General features: G+C 34.2%; 1 protein-coding gene and 1 long non-coding RNA gene across 2 annotated transcripts; one reads left to right on the top strand and one right to left on the bottom strand.

Annotated features, from left to right (window-relative positions):
* Nucleotides 1-5,146: 5,146 nt before the first annotated feature.
* On the bottom strand, nucleotides 5,147-12,818 carry LOC149497003 (uncharacterized). Its single transcript, XR_016320491.1, has 2 exons — nucleotides 12,156-12,818; nucleotides 5,147-5,324 (listed from the first exon to the last, which is right to left on the bottom strand). It is a non-coding gene; the product is annotated as an uncharacterized LOC149497003 (long non-coding RNA).
* Nucleotides 12,819-15,821: 3,003 nt separating this feature from the next.
* On the top strand, nucleotides 15,822-17,098 carry MAMYB (Duplicated homeodomain-like superfamily protein). The gene has a single exon (XM_012227729.4). It carries the CDS (start codon nucleotides 15,921-15,923, stop codon nucleotides 16,878-16,880), a length of 960 nt encoding a protein of 319 aa, XP_012083119.1. The 5' UTR covers nucleotides 15,822-15,920; the 3' UTR covers nucleotides 16,881-17,098.
* Nucleotides 17,099-18,205: the final 1,107 nt, after the last annotated feature.

Below are 18,205 nucleotides of genomic sequence, written 5' to 3'. Positions count from 1 at the left end.
GAAGCTTTTCATGCAAAACTAAAAGAAAAGCTTGATGGTAGTAATTATGGGAGCAAAAAAGCAATCTAATGAAAAGAAATATAAAGAGAAAAAGGAAGGAGATAGGTAGAAAGTTGTAAAACTAGAAAGTATCCACCATGTTCTCATCGTAAAAAGAGAGGCCACACTCAAAATTTTTGTTGGTTCAGGCCTTAAATGCAATGCAAATCATGTAATCAATTTGGACATATTGCCAAAGTCTACAAAAATAAAGGAAATCAGCCTAATTAATAAGCCCAAGCACAAGTTGCTGAGATTCAAGAACCAAAAGGAGATAAATTGGTTGCAGCCATTTACTTCTTAGTAACATGTTTCACAACAACTTGTAGCAGAGATATGTGGATGATAGATAGTGGTTGCACTAACCACATGACAAATGGTGCAAGCCTATTTTGCAACCTTGATAGATCCTACATTTCCAAAATAAAAATTGGAAATGGAAAATTTATAGATATAAAAGAAAATCGGATGTGTCTATAGAAACAAATTTAGGTACTAAACTCATTTCTGATGTACTCTTTATTCTTATAATTAGTCAAAATTTATTAGTGTTAGGCAAATGTTAGAAAGGGATTATGTCTAGTTTTGTCTTCTAAAACTAACTCTTGTATCATATATGATCCTAATGGTTATGAGATCATTAGTGTAAAAATGAGAAATCGAAGCTTTAATACAAAATCATAGAAAGCTATATGATTATACTAGCATTGTCGATCATTCAATTTTGTGGCACAAGAGATTTGGTCACTCTAGTTGCTCAACCTTGAAATAGATGCATGCTAAGGAGTTAGTTCATATTTGCCTACTATTGTTGAATGTGAAGATGTTTGTAATGTTCTTCAATATGGAAAACAAATCAAACTGTCCTTTACAGAAAGTGTGGAAAGCTTCAGAAAAATTACAGCTTATACACTATGATGTTTGTGGTCGTATGAGTGTCTCATCCTTGAATGGTAGTAAATATTTTCTATTATTCATTGATGATTACTCAAGATTTTGCTAGGTATATTTCTTAAAGTATAAATATGAGGTATTTACTCCATTCCAAAATATCAAATCGCTTGTTGAGAAGCAATTTGGTTGTCAAATTAAATTGCTCAAAACTGATAGTGGATCTGAGTACACTTCAAAAAAGTTCAAAGTTGTAACACCCTAATTTTTCTGTGTCTGAAATAGTAGTTTTACCGGTTTGTGAATAGTACCACCGGTCCTTGAGTCGGTATTATTTTGGTCCGCAAAAGATTACTATATATGTGTTATATTTTCTTTAATATTTTTGGAGCATGCATGCATGGTTTTTATGGGTAGAAAGTAAGTAATGAATATTTTTGAAGAATTTAGATAATTAATGAATAGTGAATTATGGTGTTATATTAATTAAGAAAATTTGAGGAATTATTTTTATGGAGTAAATATGAGAATTTTGTGGAGATAAATAATATTTTGAAGAAATTTAATTAGAGAATATGTGTAGCCATTAGATTAGATAACCATTGACTAAATTTTAGCCATCCAATTATGTGAAAATACTAAAATACCCCTTTAGTTGCTTTATAAAGTCAACTCCAATAATTGAGCAACCACTTTTTCTCTTCTTCTTCTTCTCTTCAACGCCAACTTCCTCTCCTTCTTCTCTTTGTTTTTCTTCAACTTTTACTTGCTAAATCCACCAAATTCACCCCATCCAACTTGATTTAAGTGATTAATCTTAGAGAATTGAGCTTGAAAAGTGATTTTTGGTGAATTATTTCAAGAAATTTGGAGATTCTCTACTTGAGCCAAAGGTTGGAGAAACCTTCTATCAAGGTGTAAGGCAAAGCTAAGGCTTAGGAAACTTTAATCCAAGCTTGTTTTTAAAGTTAGTGTTCATAAACTGACTTACCTTACTTTAATTTTTGATTTTGCTCATATAGGCTATCATGTGTATATTTTGGGATTTTGTATGAAATGATTGATTTGTTGAACTTTGGTTGCAATAACATGTTATTGGGTGATGTTTGATGAGTATTTAGTATGTGGTAGAAATCTCTACCTTGTATTTTTGTCTTTCATGTTCTTTTCATGGTTAAAGTAAGCTGAATTTGGAAAAAAATGTTATTGGGTGAGATTAAGGACTATTTTTTTATCCTTTCTATTTTTCATTTGTGTCTGAGTCCTTCATGAAAGTTGTAGTCTACTTCTTATCTTTCCAACCCATCCTCTTATGTCCAATTTGGATATATATAGCTCAACTTATAGCTGAAATACCCAAACTGACTTTATTATGTCGGGCCACATGCATCACTGAATTGAGTAACCATTTTGACCATATTTTTGGTGAGCTCAGTTTAAGGCAAACTCTTACAGTTAAACTGTCAGATTTTTCCCAAATCGTTTTTCATAAGTTATATATATATTTTAATAATAAAAAAAATTACTTGCTAAACTTGCAAATACTTAATCACTTCTAATTCATAATCTGATTTTATGATTTATATATTAAGTTAGGATGGTCTCTCCGGCACCGAATGTGGCATCCACCGTCGAGTCTCTCGGGACTGGGAGGTGGGTGTTACAAAAGTTTTTTGTAAAAAAGAGGAAATTATTCATCAAATGCTTCTTCAATACACTCCTCAACAAAATGAAGTGAGTAAAAGGAAAAATAGAACATTTATGGAGATGTCAATATGCTTGCTATTTGAAAAAGAGGTTCCAAAAACTTTCTAGGCTGAGGCTGTAAATAACTTAGTATATTTGCTAAATTTATTGCCAACAAAAATTTTAAATGGCAAAATTCCGTATGAATTATAGTATCAAGTGAAGCCTATAGTTGATCATCTCAAAGTTTTTGGAAGTGTTTACTATTTTCATGTTCCAAAAGCTAAGAGAGACAAGCTTGACTCTAAAGCTTAAGTTAGAAATTTTTTTGTTTATAGTAGCACTGTGAAAGGATACAAAGTTATGATTTCAAGACCAAAAAAGTAACAGTGAGTAGAGATATGAAGTTTGATGAACAATCTAAATGGGATTAGGTGAAAAATGAAGTTGAAAATTAAAAAGAAAATTCAACTTGAAGAAGATTTATCTCAAGATCAAGATGCAGCTGAGAATGAGGAAGATTCAAATGCAATTCATGATGCTTTTGTTAAGGGAACAAGAACTTTTAATGATGTTTATGAGAGATGCAATATAGCTACACTTAAGCCAACTAGCTGAAAATAAAAAATAAAAAAAATCAACTTGAAGAAGATTTGTCTCAAGATCAAGATGCAACTGAGAATGAGGAAGATTCAGATGCAATTGATGATGCTCCCACCAGGGGAATAAGAACTCTTGAATATGTTATGAGAGAAGCAATATAACTACATTGAGCCTGCTAGCTATGATGAAGCCGCAAGTAAAGTAGAATGGAGAATTGCAATGCAGGAGGAGATAAACATGATTGAAAAGAATAAGATTTGGCACTTGATAGAAAGACCTCCAAATCAAAAAGTGATTGGTGTTAAATGGGTTTATAGAACCAAACTTAATCCAGATGGTTCTATAAATAAATATAAGGCTCGTTTGGTGGTCAAGGGTTATTACCAGCAACATGGTGTTGATTTTTTTGGATACTTTCACATCTGTTGCTAGGCATGACACAATTAAACTTCTGGTGAAACTTACAACAGAGCTAGGTTGGAGAATATATCACCTAGATGTTAAGTTTGCATTTTTAAATAGTTTGCTTGAAGAAGATATATTTGTTGAGAAACCAGAGGATTCAATTGCTGGAAAAGAAGGCATGGTTTATAAGCTCAATAAATCTCTCTACATGCTAAAACAGGCACCTCGAGCCTGGTATAGCAGAATAGATGGCTACCTACAGCAACAAGGGTTTATAAGAAGTGAAAATGAGGCAACCTTTTATGTAAGAAGAATGGGAATGCAATTGAGCTTGTTTCTCTTTATATTGATGATCTCTTGGTAACTGGTTGTGACTGTGACTCCTTGTAGCAATTCAAGTTGAATATAGAGATTGAATTGAACTGACTGATCTTGGTGTAATGAATTATTCTTTAGGCATGGAGTTTGATCAAAGTGAAGGAAGCATTTTCATCTCATAGAGAAAATATGCTTGGGAAGTTTTGAAAAAATTTCGCATGGAAAGATCTAAACCTATGGCCACTGAAGTTGTAGTAAATAAAAAATTCTCCAAGTATGATTACGGGAATCAAGCTGATGCTTCAGTTTATAGAAGCTTAAAAGGAGGGTCTGCTTTATTTATCAACAACCAGACTTGATATTATGTTTTTGGCTAGCTTGTATAATCAAGGTTTATGCACTCTCCTAGTTAGATTCACCTTGGTGCAGCAAAAAGGGTGTTGAGATACATCAAATAGTCAGTTAATTATAGATTGTGTTATTTAAAAAATGAAAGCAAAGAACTAGTTGGTTATGCTGAATGTGATTGGGTTAGTAGTGTTGATAATTCAAAAAGCACCTCTGGTTGTGTTTTCTTTTTTTTTTGGAAGTGTTGTGTTTTCATGGAATTCAAAAAGAACAAGAAGTTGTAGCTTAAGCTTGAGCTAAAGTTGACTGTGTCTCTGCAGCAGTAGCAACAAACCAAGCTATTTGGTTAAGAAAATTATTGTCAGATCTGGGACAAAGTTAGAAAGATGCTATTTTATTTAGATTGACAACAAATCTACCATTACAATCACTAAAAATCTAGTCCAACATGGAAGGACCCGGTACATTAATGTGAAATGTCATGAAATTAGAGAAGTAGAGAAGAAAGGTGAAGTTGATTTGGTTTATTACTTCAGAAAAGAAGATATTGCTATTATGACAAAATCTTTGTCTAAAGCCAAGTTTAAAAGTCTGAGATCATGTTGTAACAGTCAAGGATTAGGTAAAAAAGATATGTAAATCCTTGATTTATGGAATTAGACATCTTAAAGCTGAAAAGTCGTGAGGTTTATGGTGACCAGCCGTTTATTGTATCTGTCACGACCCATTTCCGTGGGCCGGACCAGCACTAGGACTAGGTGGACTTAAGGCCCCCGAAGCCCGTAGTAAGCCTAAATTATTTAAAACTCATATTCTATTCATAATTGTAGATTCAGGCCCAGTAACTTATTTCACATACGTATCCAAAATACAGTTCATATATTTAATATGGACTCTTATTATTATTCATTTACAACCCAACTTGAATATAATTGTGGAACTCTACCTTTACATTTACATCGTTATTTCTATCATTAACAGTCTTCTATAATTAACGTTGCAACTCCATAGGGGCTTTTCTTCGTTTCTGTGACCTAAAAAAATAGTAGGCAAGGGTGAGCGCCAAACTCAATGAGTAGGGTTAGATAACCCTCTCACCCCACACAATCACACATATGCTATCATATATCATTTTAGTCCTCCGACTAGTTATATGATCATGCAGTTTATCACACAAATGACAATAGAATAGCAATCACAATTATTATCATCTTCAAGTAATCATATCACGTGGAAATTAGTCAGTGGCGTCACCGAAACCCCTGATGAGCCGTACTCTCTGTAACAGCCCAGCCCTAGTGTGATATTGTCCTCTTTGGGCCTACGGCCCACACGGTTTTGTTCCTGGGCCAGGGGTCACCCACTCTGCCAGCCCAAAACGCGTCACACTAGTTCAAGGCTGCCACCCTTTATGTACATCACTTGATGCTTGGGCATAGCCGATGTGGGATTCGCCTAAGGTGTAGCCCCTATACCCCCCCTTAGGGACTCAGCATCCTCGCTAAGGTTTGCCCCACCACCGGCCAGAGGGCCAAGGTCAGGCTCTGATACCAAATTGTAACAGCCCAGCCTTTAGTGTGATATTGTCTGCTTTGGGCTTACGGCCCGCACGGGTTTGTTCCTGGGCCAGGGGTCACCCACTCTGCCAGCCCAAAACGCGTCACACTAGTTCAAGGCTGCCACCCTTTATGTACATCACTTGATGCTTGGGCGTAGCTAATGTGGGATTCGCCCAAGTGTCATATGACCTTAGTTTAAGCATGAAACACTTCATATCCAACACTTAACCACATCCTAGACACATAATAATAACAATTCAAACAATAGAAGTCAATGGCATGCTAAATTCATTCGATGTTTATGAAATGCAGAATTTCAGCATTTGAGTAGCTTGCATTTCGTTGACTATATCTTGAATTCTTTATATTCATTTGCCCTGAAATTTTTACAGTATGTTCCCAACATCTTAGGGTAGGGCCCTGTAAAATTTCATAATTTTTAAAAAGGAAAAAGATTATTTTGAAAGCATACGACCGAATGACATATGTAAATGAATTTTATGATTCTTATACCGTAAAAGAGGAGGATGTTGGCCAATTGATAACTGTAGTATGAGGGGTGGCCGTGATTGGCTGTTTTTACCAGTGGTTGTGAAATGAAATGTTGTCCATTGTGATTTTGATATTATTACATAAATGGAATGGTTTAAAAGTCTAACAGCTGATATAGACATGGTTATTACCCCGCATATCACTTCATTTGTTGAAGTTGATATTACGATCCATTGAACGTGGATATCATCACTTGATGATATATGATTGATATGAAATTCTCCCTCCATGTTGAGGTTGTATATTGCTCCCTCTTCTGTCGAAATCATATCACAGATTGAGGTTGTAGATAGTAGGTCTAGATGTGCACATTAGACAATGATGGCCTTAGAATTGACTCTATAAAAGCTATAAAGACTATATTATGAATTTATGATTTAAATGGTATTGTTTCTTCTTATTTCCTTTAACATGGTGGTTATGAATTATAATTCCTTATTGTTTTTGTTAGTACACCACTAAGCAATATGCTTAGCGATAGTTGCTTTTGTACTATCGCAGGAAAAGGAAAGGAAAAAGAACCAGGAGAGGATCGTTTTTATTTGATGTAGATAGTATGCTACTGATGTAGCTATTGTATATTTGACTTCTTTTGGAGTATGTATGATGTATTAAACATTAACAGAACGTCTATGTATATTTGAGCAGACACATATAAATTATGATTGTATGAATTTGAAAATTTATAGTCTATTAAAGTAATTAAGTTCTATTATGTATCTAATGTTTGACAAGGACTCCAGTATGTAATTAAATCATCCATGGGCTTATGGGTTATGGAACCATTTTATGTGTTTGATAATATGTTTAAGAAATCATATTGAGCTTAATAGACGTTATGTTTCATATGTCTAGTAAATTCCGGAAAAAGACATTGTTTTATAACAGGTGAAAGAGCCAAAAGGAGTTTTACATTTAATAACTAAATTTACTTTTCTACAAGATATGAATGAATGAATCAAAAGTATTAAGTCCCTTGTAGTATACTTAGTAAGCATTTATAAGAAGTAAGTGCTTATTAAGTATATTACGGGCGACATGCCATGTCTTACAGTAAGGTAAGGTGTGACATGTTTAATTTGGTATCAGAGATCTATAATAGGTAAAATTTCGAGAGGAAATTTCTTTAAGGAGGGAAGAGTTGTAATATCCTCAATTTTGTAGTTCTTGTTATTCTAGCTTTTTCGATGAATTCGGTTATCCGAATGAAAGGAAAACCTAGAATAATGGGAAACAATATATATTGAGGATGTTAATATTAATTTACAAATCAATTTGAAAGATTAAAGGAAATCAAAAATGAGTTAAAGAGGAATGACTTCTCGGTAAAGCACGATTTTACCCGAAAAGCCTGAAAAACGGTAATTTCAGTATGACTTTTCTTAAGTGGGGTTTAGAATATTAAATACACTTGGTTTATACCTAATAGGACTAAAGTGAAGTGATTAAAAAGATTAGAGTGCCAAAGGATGAAGGGAAAACAAAAGGGAGGATTATAGTGCAATTTTCATTTAAAGGACATGGAAGGAATTTTTAATAATGTTTATTATATATTTTTATGAAGACGTGGAGATAAAACCATGACATTTCCACCCATTTTTGCAGTCCAAGTCATTCAAGAAGAGAGGAGGAGGGTTTTGATTAAAAACCAAGCAAAAAAGAGGTGAAAATCAAAGAATTTTCAAGTCATTCTTAAGAAAAGGTTAGTTATCTTCACTTCCTCCTTTTCTATGGATTAATTTTTGAATTCCATGAACTTTGAAGTGAGGTGCTTGCTTGTTCATTCTGATTTGGTGAAGATGAAGTGATTAGAATTGATTTTAAGGTGATTTAAGATGATTGAAATTAGTTATGCATGAATTCAAAGTCTAATTTGCATAATTCACCAAGATGGACGATTTTGTGTTTGTACTTGATATTCCATGAACTAGAGATTCTGATATATCTTATATTATGATGTTATGTAAGTAATAGAAGAGTTGGATTGCATGAATTTGTGCTGGAAGTGAGTTGAGAATGCTTAAGCAAACATATCATTGTACACTAACCTGATCTAGAAGGCTCCCCTAGCCTTTTTCCTCTAGCAACCACCCTCTCCTCAACTCCCTTTCTCTCAAAAGTTGTAGCATGCGATTAATACTCATTAACTTCATACTACATAATGTAAACGCGTGCACTTCTATAGGAATGCAAATTAAGCATTAGAATGTAGTATCATGCTTTTTCTTTCATTTTCACTATGCTCGTCCAAGTGTCATATGACCTTAGTTTAAGCATGAAACACTTCATATCCAACACTTAACCACATCCTAGACACATAATAATAACAATTCAAACAATAGAAGTGAATGGCATGCTAAATTCATTCAATGTTTATGAAATGCAGAATTTTAGCATTTGAGTAGCTTGCATTCCGTTGACTATATCTTGAATTCCTCATATTCATTTGCCCTGAAATTTTTACAGCATGTTCCCAACTTCTTAGGGTACTGCCTGTAAAATTTCATAATTTTTAAAGCTCCTTTGCATTTTCAAATGACATAATTATAGAATCTGAATTTCAGTTTTTCTCATGCTGAGCAGCCTGCAGTGATTTAATTATAACTCCATTTCCTTTTATCCAATGGCCTTTCCCTTTTAACATGACCTACCCAACATCTCAGCCTATCTCCATATAAAATTTCATGAATTTTGAAGTTCATTTGCTTAGTCAAATAGGTCAATTACAGAAGTTGAATTTCAGGCAGCCCAACGGTAACAAGTCTGACAATGATATGTTTGCTTAAGCATTCTCAACTCACTTCCAGCACAAATTCATGCAATCTAACTCTCTTATTACTTATATAACATCATAATATAAGATATATCAGAATCTCTAATTCATAGAATATCAAGTACAAACTCAAAATCGTCCATCTTGGTGAATTATGCAAATTAGACTTTGAATTCATGCATAACTAATTTCAATCATCTTAAATCACCTTAAAATCAATTCTAATTACTTCATCTTCACCAAATCAGAATGAACAAGCAAGCATCTCACTTCAAAGTTCATGGAATTCAAAAATTAATCCATAGAAAAAAAGGAGGAAGTGAAGATAACTAACCTTTTCTTAAGAATGACTTGAAAATTCTTTGATTTTCACCTCTTTTTTGCTTGGTTTTTAATTAAAACCCTCCTCCTCTCTTCTTGAACGACTTGGACTGCAAAAATGGGTGAAAATGTCGTGGTTTATCTCCACCTCTTCATAAAAATATATAATAAACATTATTAAAAATTTCTTCCATGTCCTTTAAATGAAAATTACACTATAATCCTCCCTTTTGTTTTCCCTTCATCCTTTGGCATTGTAATCTTTTTAATCACTTCACTTTAGTCCTATTAGGTATAAACCAAGTGTATTTAATATTCTAAACCCCACTTAAGAAAAGTCATACTGAAATTACCGTTTTTCGGGCTTTTCGGGTAAAATCGTACTTTACCAAAAAGTCATTCCTCTTTAACTCATTTTTGATTTCCTTTAATCTTTCAAATTGATTTGTAAATTAATATTAACATCCTCAATATATAGTGTTTCCCATTATTCTAGGTTTTCCTTTCATTCGAATAACCGAATTCATCAAAAAAGCTAGAATAACAAGAACTATAAAGTTGAGGATATTACAACTCTTCCCTCCTTAAAGAAATTTCGTCTCGAAATTTTACCTATTATAGATCTCTGAATAATTGTGGATGTTGTCTTCTCATATTTTCTTCACGTTCCCAAGTAGCCTCTTCTCTGGAGTGGCTTCTCCATAACACCTTAACTAAGGGAATCTGTTTATTCCGAAGTTGCTTAACTTCCTTAGCTATGATAGCCACTGGTTCTTCATCATATGTGAAGTCTCGATTAACAGATTCCCTTAGTTAAGGTGTTATGTGTTGTTTGATCCTGGATCATCTCACTCTTATATTAGTGCTAGGATTTCTTGTTATGCATCTGTTCCTTGTTTGAGATTGGGTTATGATGTGCTTGTATCGAGTCCATTAGGGCAGGAGGTTATTGTTAACAAATTATATCATGATTGCCCACTAATGATCCAAGGTCAGGTATTCCTTTCTGATTTAGTTGAGATGCCCTTCAGAGATTTTGATGTTATTTTGGGCATGGATTGGTTAAAAAAATATCAGGCAGTGGTTGATTATGACCTTAAGAAGATTCTATTTAAACTGCCAGAATATGTAGTGTGACGCGTTTTGGGCTGGCAGAGTGGGTGACCCCTGACCCAGGAACAAAACCGTGCGGGCCGTAGGCTCACAGCGGACATTATCACACTAAGGCTGGGCTGTTACACTCTCACATGGCCCATCCTCTCAGACGTGTGCACCCGGGAAGCCAATCCCCCATACCTAGCCGACCGGTCTAACCCTCACATGACCAGTCCTCTCATTGTTTTTCCATTCTCTCTTTTCTTTTCCATACCAACAGAAGGCAACCCTATGGTCTGCGTCAAATCTAGATCATCTAGTGCACACAACAAGATGCCACCCTGTGGGCTTCTATGACATCCAGATTATCAGGTGCACACAACAGGAGGCCACGATGTGGTTTCTATATAATCCATGGTATCAGGTGCACACGGGGGCACCGATCTCCCACTTACCCGGCCGACGGTCCAATTTCATAATTTCATCATAATCCGGATCCATGCTTTATCGACCGTCCTCACAAACCGATGATGACTCACTCCATCCCAATTCCACACAAGCAAGGCACATCAATATCACAAGTAACCAAACAATTTTTAATATCAACAAATAGTGCAGCACATTATGGCGATTCAACAAAATAATGCATGATAACATGTAGCCATGAATGCATGAATGCAGGCGGATGATGCGAATTATCTAACACTACTCACAGTTCTTTATTGTCCTTTAAAAGGACTGTCTTTATTACTACATGCTTCCAACTTTTGTCCTCGCATTTTGAAATTTTATAAACCTCTAAAATAAAAGAAAATTCTAAAATAAGAATTCTAATTCGAGAAATGTATTTCACATTTATTTATTAGTTTTAGTTACTAATCACTTAACTAACTTATCCAACTAAACTGTATATATAGTGTTTCCTCATTTATTTATTTATTCTAATTTTTAATCTTTAAATAAAACTTCTAATTATTTGGTAAGTAATATTTTTTATAATAATATGAATAATATGAATAATAATCATAATATTACTAATAATAATAATAATAGTAATAATAAGAATACTAAAAGTTTTAGTCGTTACTGCCTATTAAGGATATGACGAATTTAATTCTGTATTAAGTGTTTTGCGCTAAAATTCAACAGTATTTCCTCTATAAACTGTACTATCCAATTTTATATTTTTCCGCATGTCAACACACAACTCATCCATTGGACAATTCACAAACCGATCCCATCTGCCATAACCATCATTCATTCGTTCATTCAATTCACACTGCCTATTCATCGGGCACATTCTTAATCAAGCTAAATTCCCATTATAATTAATTGTTCTATAACTATTTACTTGTTTATACTAATACTTAATAAAATTCCTAAAATTTACTTACATTATTATTAGCTAGGAATTCATATTTCAATATCAACCTTATAATTATAATTAATGTTCATTGAATATATTTAGCAATTTTCAATTTAATTTACTTAAATACCCAATTAGATTCTTTAATTAGTTAATTCAAGATTTATACAAAAATTACGAATCGAGTCTTAGAGTGTACCGATTGAGAATCGGACGACGGATTCACAGTCTACAGGAGGAGAGGAGAATTCTGCCATTTTGGTGCCTCGCCGGAGTGTCGCCGGCCGGTCGCCTGACCACTGCCGCTGACGCCGTGAACGGTTGCCGGAAAATCCAAACGGTCTAGAATTGGTCAATCTGCACACCAAAATACTCGAAATTATGCCAGGACCTCGATTATATGACCAATTTGAGCTGAAGATGCCTCGTTTGGCCGGAAACCGCCTCCAAACCTTCGGCCGACCGTCTTCTATGAGCTCATTCGATCCAGGCCACACTACAAACGATTGATGCCACGGAATGGAAGCAGAGGAAGAAAGTAGATCTGCTACAACTGGCTCGTTGCTTGAGATCGTCGGAAAACCAACTAGAGGCGCGATTTGCGGTGGAGCGAAACTGCGACTCCTCTTGCAGTCGATGTGCTTGCCAAAAAAAAGAAGGAGAGAGGAGAAGGGAGGCCTGAACAGCTGCGCTGGTGACGCGACGGCGAGGAGGGGGACTCGATCAGCTCCAGTGGCCGGAACGGGGAGGAAAGGGGGAGGAGGTAGCGCGCGATCCAGGGAAAGGAGAAGAACGGAAAAGAAAAGAAAAGAAAAAAAAAAAAAGAGAAGGTGATTCTGGGTTCTGGGCCATTTCGGTTCGATTCGAATCGGTTTGATCCAAATCAACAGTTTGGCCCGACTTTTGCTTGGTTTATGGGGTTTTCGCCTGGTTTACAGATCCGTTTTGATTTCTTTTTATTATTTTAATTAGGTTCTATAACATTTCTTCAATTCACTTGATATTAATATTAATAATCATAATATTAGATTTTTAAGATAATTAATTCATGTAGTAACCACACTCACATTTACATATTTAAAATACATTAATAGTTAGGACTCCATATTCATTCTTAAAAATTTTTAAAGGTTCTCAACCCGGTAATTCCGATAATGTGTTTTGGGCTTGAGCCCAACTTTGTAAACTTGAGCTCGAATCAAACTAAACGGCATTTGCAGCCCAAGCAGTCATAATTTCTGATTTTTGATTTAAAAATTTCATAAATTTTGAAAATAAAAATTCGGGGTGTTTCAGTATCTTTTGTTTCCTATATATGTACTGCATAAAGCTAATAACAAAAAATCCTTTTCTGTGCAAAACAATACTTTCTTTAGAGTGTTTTTTCAATAAAATCACAATAAAATTAACACCAATGACCTAATTTTGTACTTAATTTTATTTAGGTCACATTAATTTAATTTGTCACTTTTTAATCGCTCAACTTTAATTTTTATTTTAATGAGAGGTCACTTATCATAATAGGGTAATTAGAATAGTAATATGACACTAAAAATTACATATATCACAAAAAAAAATCATGATTATGAATGAATATAGAAAAGAAAAGGAAAAAACGCTAGAAAATATAAGAGAGTGAAATTTTTTTTCTCTTTTATTTTTTTAAAAGAAACTTTTTATTTAAATGACGTCATTTGTTAAATAAATTAAAAGGCAGATTCCAAATTAATATATTAAGAGAAAATCTGAAATTTTTAATTTATTTTTATTACCATATTATTATTTCTGATGACAATATTTCAATGAGTGACCTTCCATTGAAACAAATATCAAAGTTAAAAAAAAATGAAAAATTAAAGTTATAAAATCAAGTGTGAAATCAAGTCTTTTTTTTTCTCTCTTTTCTTTCTAGTCTTCTAATTCTAGTTTTAATTTGGGACTGTCACTGTTTATCAGCAAGAGCCATTACCTTCTACTCTTTCTTTCGCTTCACCTCCTTTCACTTTTAATCTTCCTTTGCTTTTAATCTTTTATTTACTTTATTAACTCAAATATGTTTTCCTATAACTTATTTGTTTTTTATATTATTATTGTTGCGTTGTCTCCATATTTGGAATTTTTTTTCCTTCTTTGTGAGTGTTTATTACTAAATAAAAATATGATATTGACTTTATTTGGTTAGATATTTTAGGTCTTGATTTATAGGTGTGGATCTTTGATTAGTGAAGCCTGGTAAGGCGGCTTATTCCTCCATTGATGCTATTGATGCATAGTGGTGAAAATTCATTTGTATTCATATTTTGTAAATTCTTGAAAAAACAATCCAGGTATAGAAGATGCAGAGAAATTATTATTTTCTCGTTCAAATCAATTAACGGACTTGTTGCTGCTGTGAAAATTTATATCTTTTATCAAAATCAACTTGAAATGGAAAGATTTAATATTATATTTTTTTTTAATCTTAGTTTTATTATTCAAAAGAAAATAAATTCTTTCTTTTTATTAAAGATCAACGAATACTATTAGCTATTAATAATAAAGTTCTATATTTGATCTATCATAAGTATTTATAATTTTTAATATTATTTTAATAAATTACATTTTAAAAAAATTCGAATAGGTGACCATCAGTATAATTTATCCGGATGACCGGGAATTATAGATTGATCTCTAACTATTATCCCTCTATTATCCTTCACTTGCAGCGTGTTTGGAATTTAAAGAGGATAAACGGGAAGGAAAGAAAATATGAGAAAAAAATAACAATTGAAAGTTACTTTACCAGTTTACCTTATTTGGAGAGACGAGAGAAAATGAAAGTATAAGGAAATTTTGTATCAAATTTCACCCGGGCCCACCACTTTTTAATCTCTTCAAAACGGAGAGATTTTGGCTATTTTAAGGAGGATCTGACTATTTTGCATGAAATTACAAATTGCCCCTAATAGTCATGATATCTTTATTGCTTTTCTTTATGCTTCAACCCACTTTTGATAAATTATAATACAAAATAATTTATATGTATTTACAATGCTTATGTATATTTTAATTTTAATTTCCTCCCCTTCGAATAATATTCACCAAATTGGTGATAACTTTGTGGTGAAGAGGACGTGAGCTGTAGGTCTCTCAGTCTCCACATCTTCTACAAGATGTGGAAAGACTAATCAAGTCACACCTGATTGATTGTAAATTTTCCTTCTTTTGTTACACAACTGCTCTCTTGAATTATTATTATTTTCATTCTTTGATTAAGGGTAAAATTGTAAATTTATAGCAATAATATTTTCTTTGCTCATCTTATTTTATTTCTTCATTTTATTTTTCTTCCAATCCAAATATACGGTGGAAAATAAATAATACAATAATTTCTTATTTTCTCTACTCTCTTATTTTCTTTCTTCTCTTTCCCAAACATAGTGTTAGCCTCCCACGTTGCAAAAATCCCAATAACACAATGAACATTTCTCCCATGCATGAAATCAAAGAGCTGTCGAGCTTCATCAACAAAACCACTTTTCGAGTATTGAGTGAGCAACGGTCCAATAAACAATACGGCTATGAGAACTTGCTGTTAGGCATTTTGTTGAGCAGGTTATGTGCAGCATATAGTCTAACAGTGATAGAGATCGGAGAAATTGATAGTCGTTGAATGTAAATTTTGGGAAATGTTTTTTGGAAACTGTAACTCGTGAACTGAGAAAACATACGAACTTCTTTGAGTAAAATTCTTAGAAGAGACTTCAAGTGCTCTGAAACAAAAGGCGGGCATTAACAGTTTTTCAAAAGGCGAGCGGCACACATGTAAAATGGTTGCTGTTAACTTTCACCGTCACATACGTGTGAGCGTGTTTTTGGGTTAAAAAAAAAAAAAAAAAAAAAGAGAGATAGAGAATAAAAAAAATTTAGGCAATTTCCTTTCTTCGTCTTCTGTTTCCTCTCTGGAACTCTAAGCAAACCAACAATGGAGTTCCTGGATGAGGACGATAGACCCAGGTTCGTCTTCCAATCTCGGCCAATCCCATCTTCATTTGCAGATCAACAACCTCGACAAAAACCGTTAAATAAACCTCTTTTCTTCATTACAATTGCCTTCTCTTCCCTTTTATTGATTTTCTCTATTTTTTATCTCCAAGCGGAACCCTTTAAATCTCTCCTCTTTTGGGTCTCTGTTTCCTTCTTTATTGGCCCTTTCGCACCATCTAACGTCACAGGTGGTGACATTTCAGTCGGCCAAGGTCCAATCGTCGAGTTCGAGCCTCTTGATGAAGAACCCGAGATTTCATCTAAAAAGAAAGCCCCCAAGAAAAGATCCAAACCAATTAGATCTGATGAAACTGTTATGAGTCCAATTCATGGTATAGAAATAGCAAATGGATCGTCAATTACAGAGAAAAAGCGTGAAGCTTTGGGGAAGAGTACAAATGGGTTGGTGGCAAATGAGGAAGAGAAGGACTGGACTGAAGAGGACTTAGAGATATTGAAGAAACAAATGATGAAGAATCCTGTTGGAAAGCCAAGAAGGTGGGAAGTGATTGCAGAGGCATTTAATGGGAGGCATAGAGTAGAGAGTGTAATAAAGATGGCAAAAGAAATGGGAGAAAGGAAAGTAGATGGTAATGATTCATATGCGAAGTTTTTAAAGAATAGGAAACCATTGGATACAAGAGTTCAGGCCGAGATTGGTGGAGAAGAGAGTGGTGAAGCAAAGAAGGATAGTGAGGATGGTGGCGGTGGAGTGGGGTGGAGTGCAGGAGAGGATATTGCTTTGTTAAATGCCTTGAAAGCGTTTCCTAAGGATGTGGCAATGAGGTGGGAGAAGATTGCAGCTGCAGTTCCTGGGAAATCAATGGCCGCTTGTAGGAAAAGAGTTGCTGAATTGAAAAGGGATTTTCGGAGTTCGAAAGCTGGTGCTGAGAGTTAAACTCAAAATTCAGCTGCTGAGTGTTGAACATCCAAAACTTTCATTTGAGGCAGCATTGGGGAGGAAATAGGTGACTCATATCAGTGTTATTCTTGTTCTTCCCCATGATTTTTGACATGAGAAAAGTTGCTGACAGTACTACTTGATTTCGTTTTATACATGACATTCTCTAAATTTGTAGAGACCAGTTATAATAAAAATGAATGTTTATTTGGTTATTGCAGTGGCTTGGTTGATGAAAGTGGTGTGGTTGTGTTATCTTTTATGCTTGTTGATTATTTTCTGGTTTATTGGTTGATGGAAGTTCAGCATCTAATTATTTTTTATGATTAATTTTTTATATATATTGAGGATATTAAAACCTCTAACCAAAAAGCTGAATGAAAATCCCTGTGAACATCATTAATGCAACAAAAAGTCTTTTATTTTCGATTAACTAGTTTCCATTTTCAAACAATGAAAAAGCTTTTAGATTGGGGCACAAGATTTGAATGTTACATCATACTTCTAAGGTGCCATTGTTCTTTTTCGTTTATAAGATTAAAATGTGATTTACTGCTGTGCTATTTTCCATGGTGTCATGCATATTGTATTGTATTTTGCTTGTGCAATACATGGAAGATTTGTATTCTATAAATTCTGGAAGAGAAAGTATTCAAATGGTCTTCTATTGATTTCCAGAGGTACAAAATGATCCTTAGTTGAATTAATGTGTGGTGCGCCCATGTCTCTCTGTGTCTGTGTGTTTTAGCGAGAGAGAGAGAAGGGCTTAGTATCTTGTCAAGTGAAGAGATGGGGTTATTGAGAAGGATGATCTCAGCAATTCTTTACTGTAAATTGAAATTTGGATTTTATATTGACATGTATGGTTAGCAATTGCAAGCCTTGTCAAGTGGAATTTGAAAATTCTTCCAAAGCCCTTTGGAAGATCGAAATTTCAAAAATTTGTTGCACCTTGGAAGGTATTATACAGTTTATGCCCGAGGAAATACTGTCAACTCAGATTTTTACTCTCTCTCTCTTCTTCCTCCCTCCCTCCCTCCCCCTTCTCCCTTCCCCACCCCACCCCCCCCCCACCCCCCCCCCCCCACCCCCGCGGGTGTTGAACAAAATTGCTTAGCTGCCAGTTTGCAAAGCATTCTGTTTTTCAAAATCCTAGCAAGTTGTTTTCTGCTATGAAATATGTCATCTACCTAGAAATTAGGGACACGAAACATCAAAACATGTATAAATACCTTTGTTGAACTGCTGTTTCTTTTATTAATGGCTTCTGCCATTAGATAAATATTATTATCTTCTTCTTCAACATTTTAATATGAGAGCAG

The sequence above is a fragment of the Jatropha curcas genome, chromosome 4, assembly GCF_041381405.1.
Source record: "Jatropha curcas cultivar XTBG-Jc1 chromosome 4, XTBG_Jcur_1.0, whole genome shotgun sequence".
NCBI classification, from domain to species: domain Eukaryota; kingdom Viridiplantae; phylum Streptophyta; class Magnoliopsida; order Malpighiales; family Euphorbiaceae; genus Jatropha; species Jatropha curcas.
This window is presented reverse-complemented; position numbering and strand designations above follow the sequence as displayed.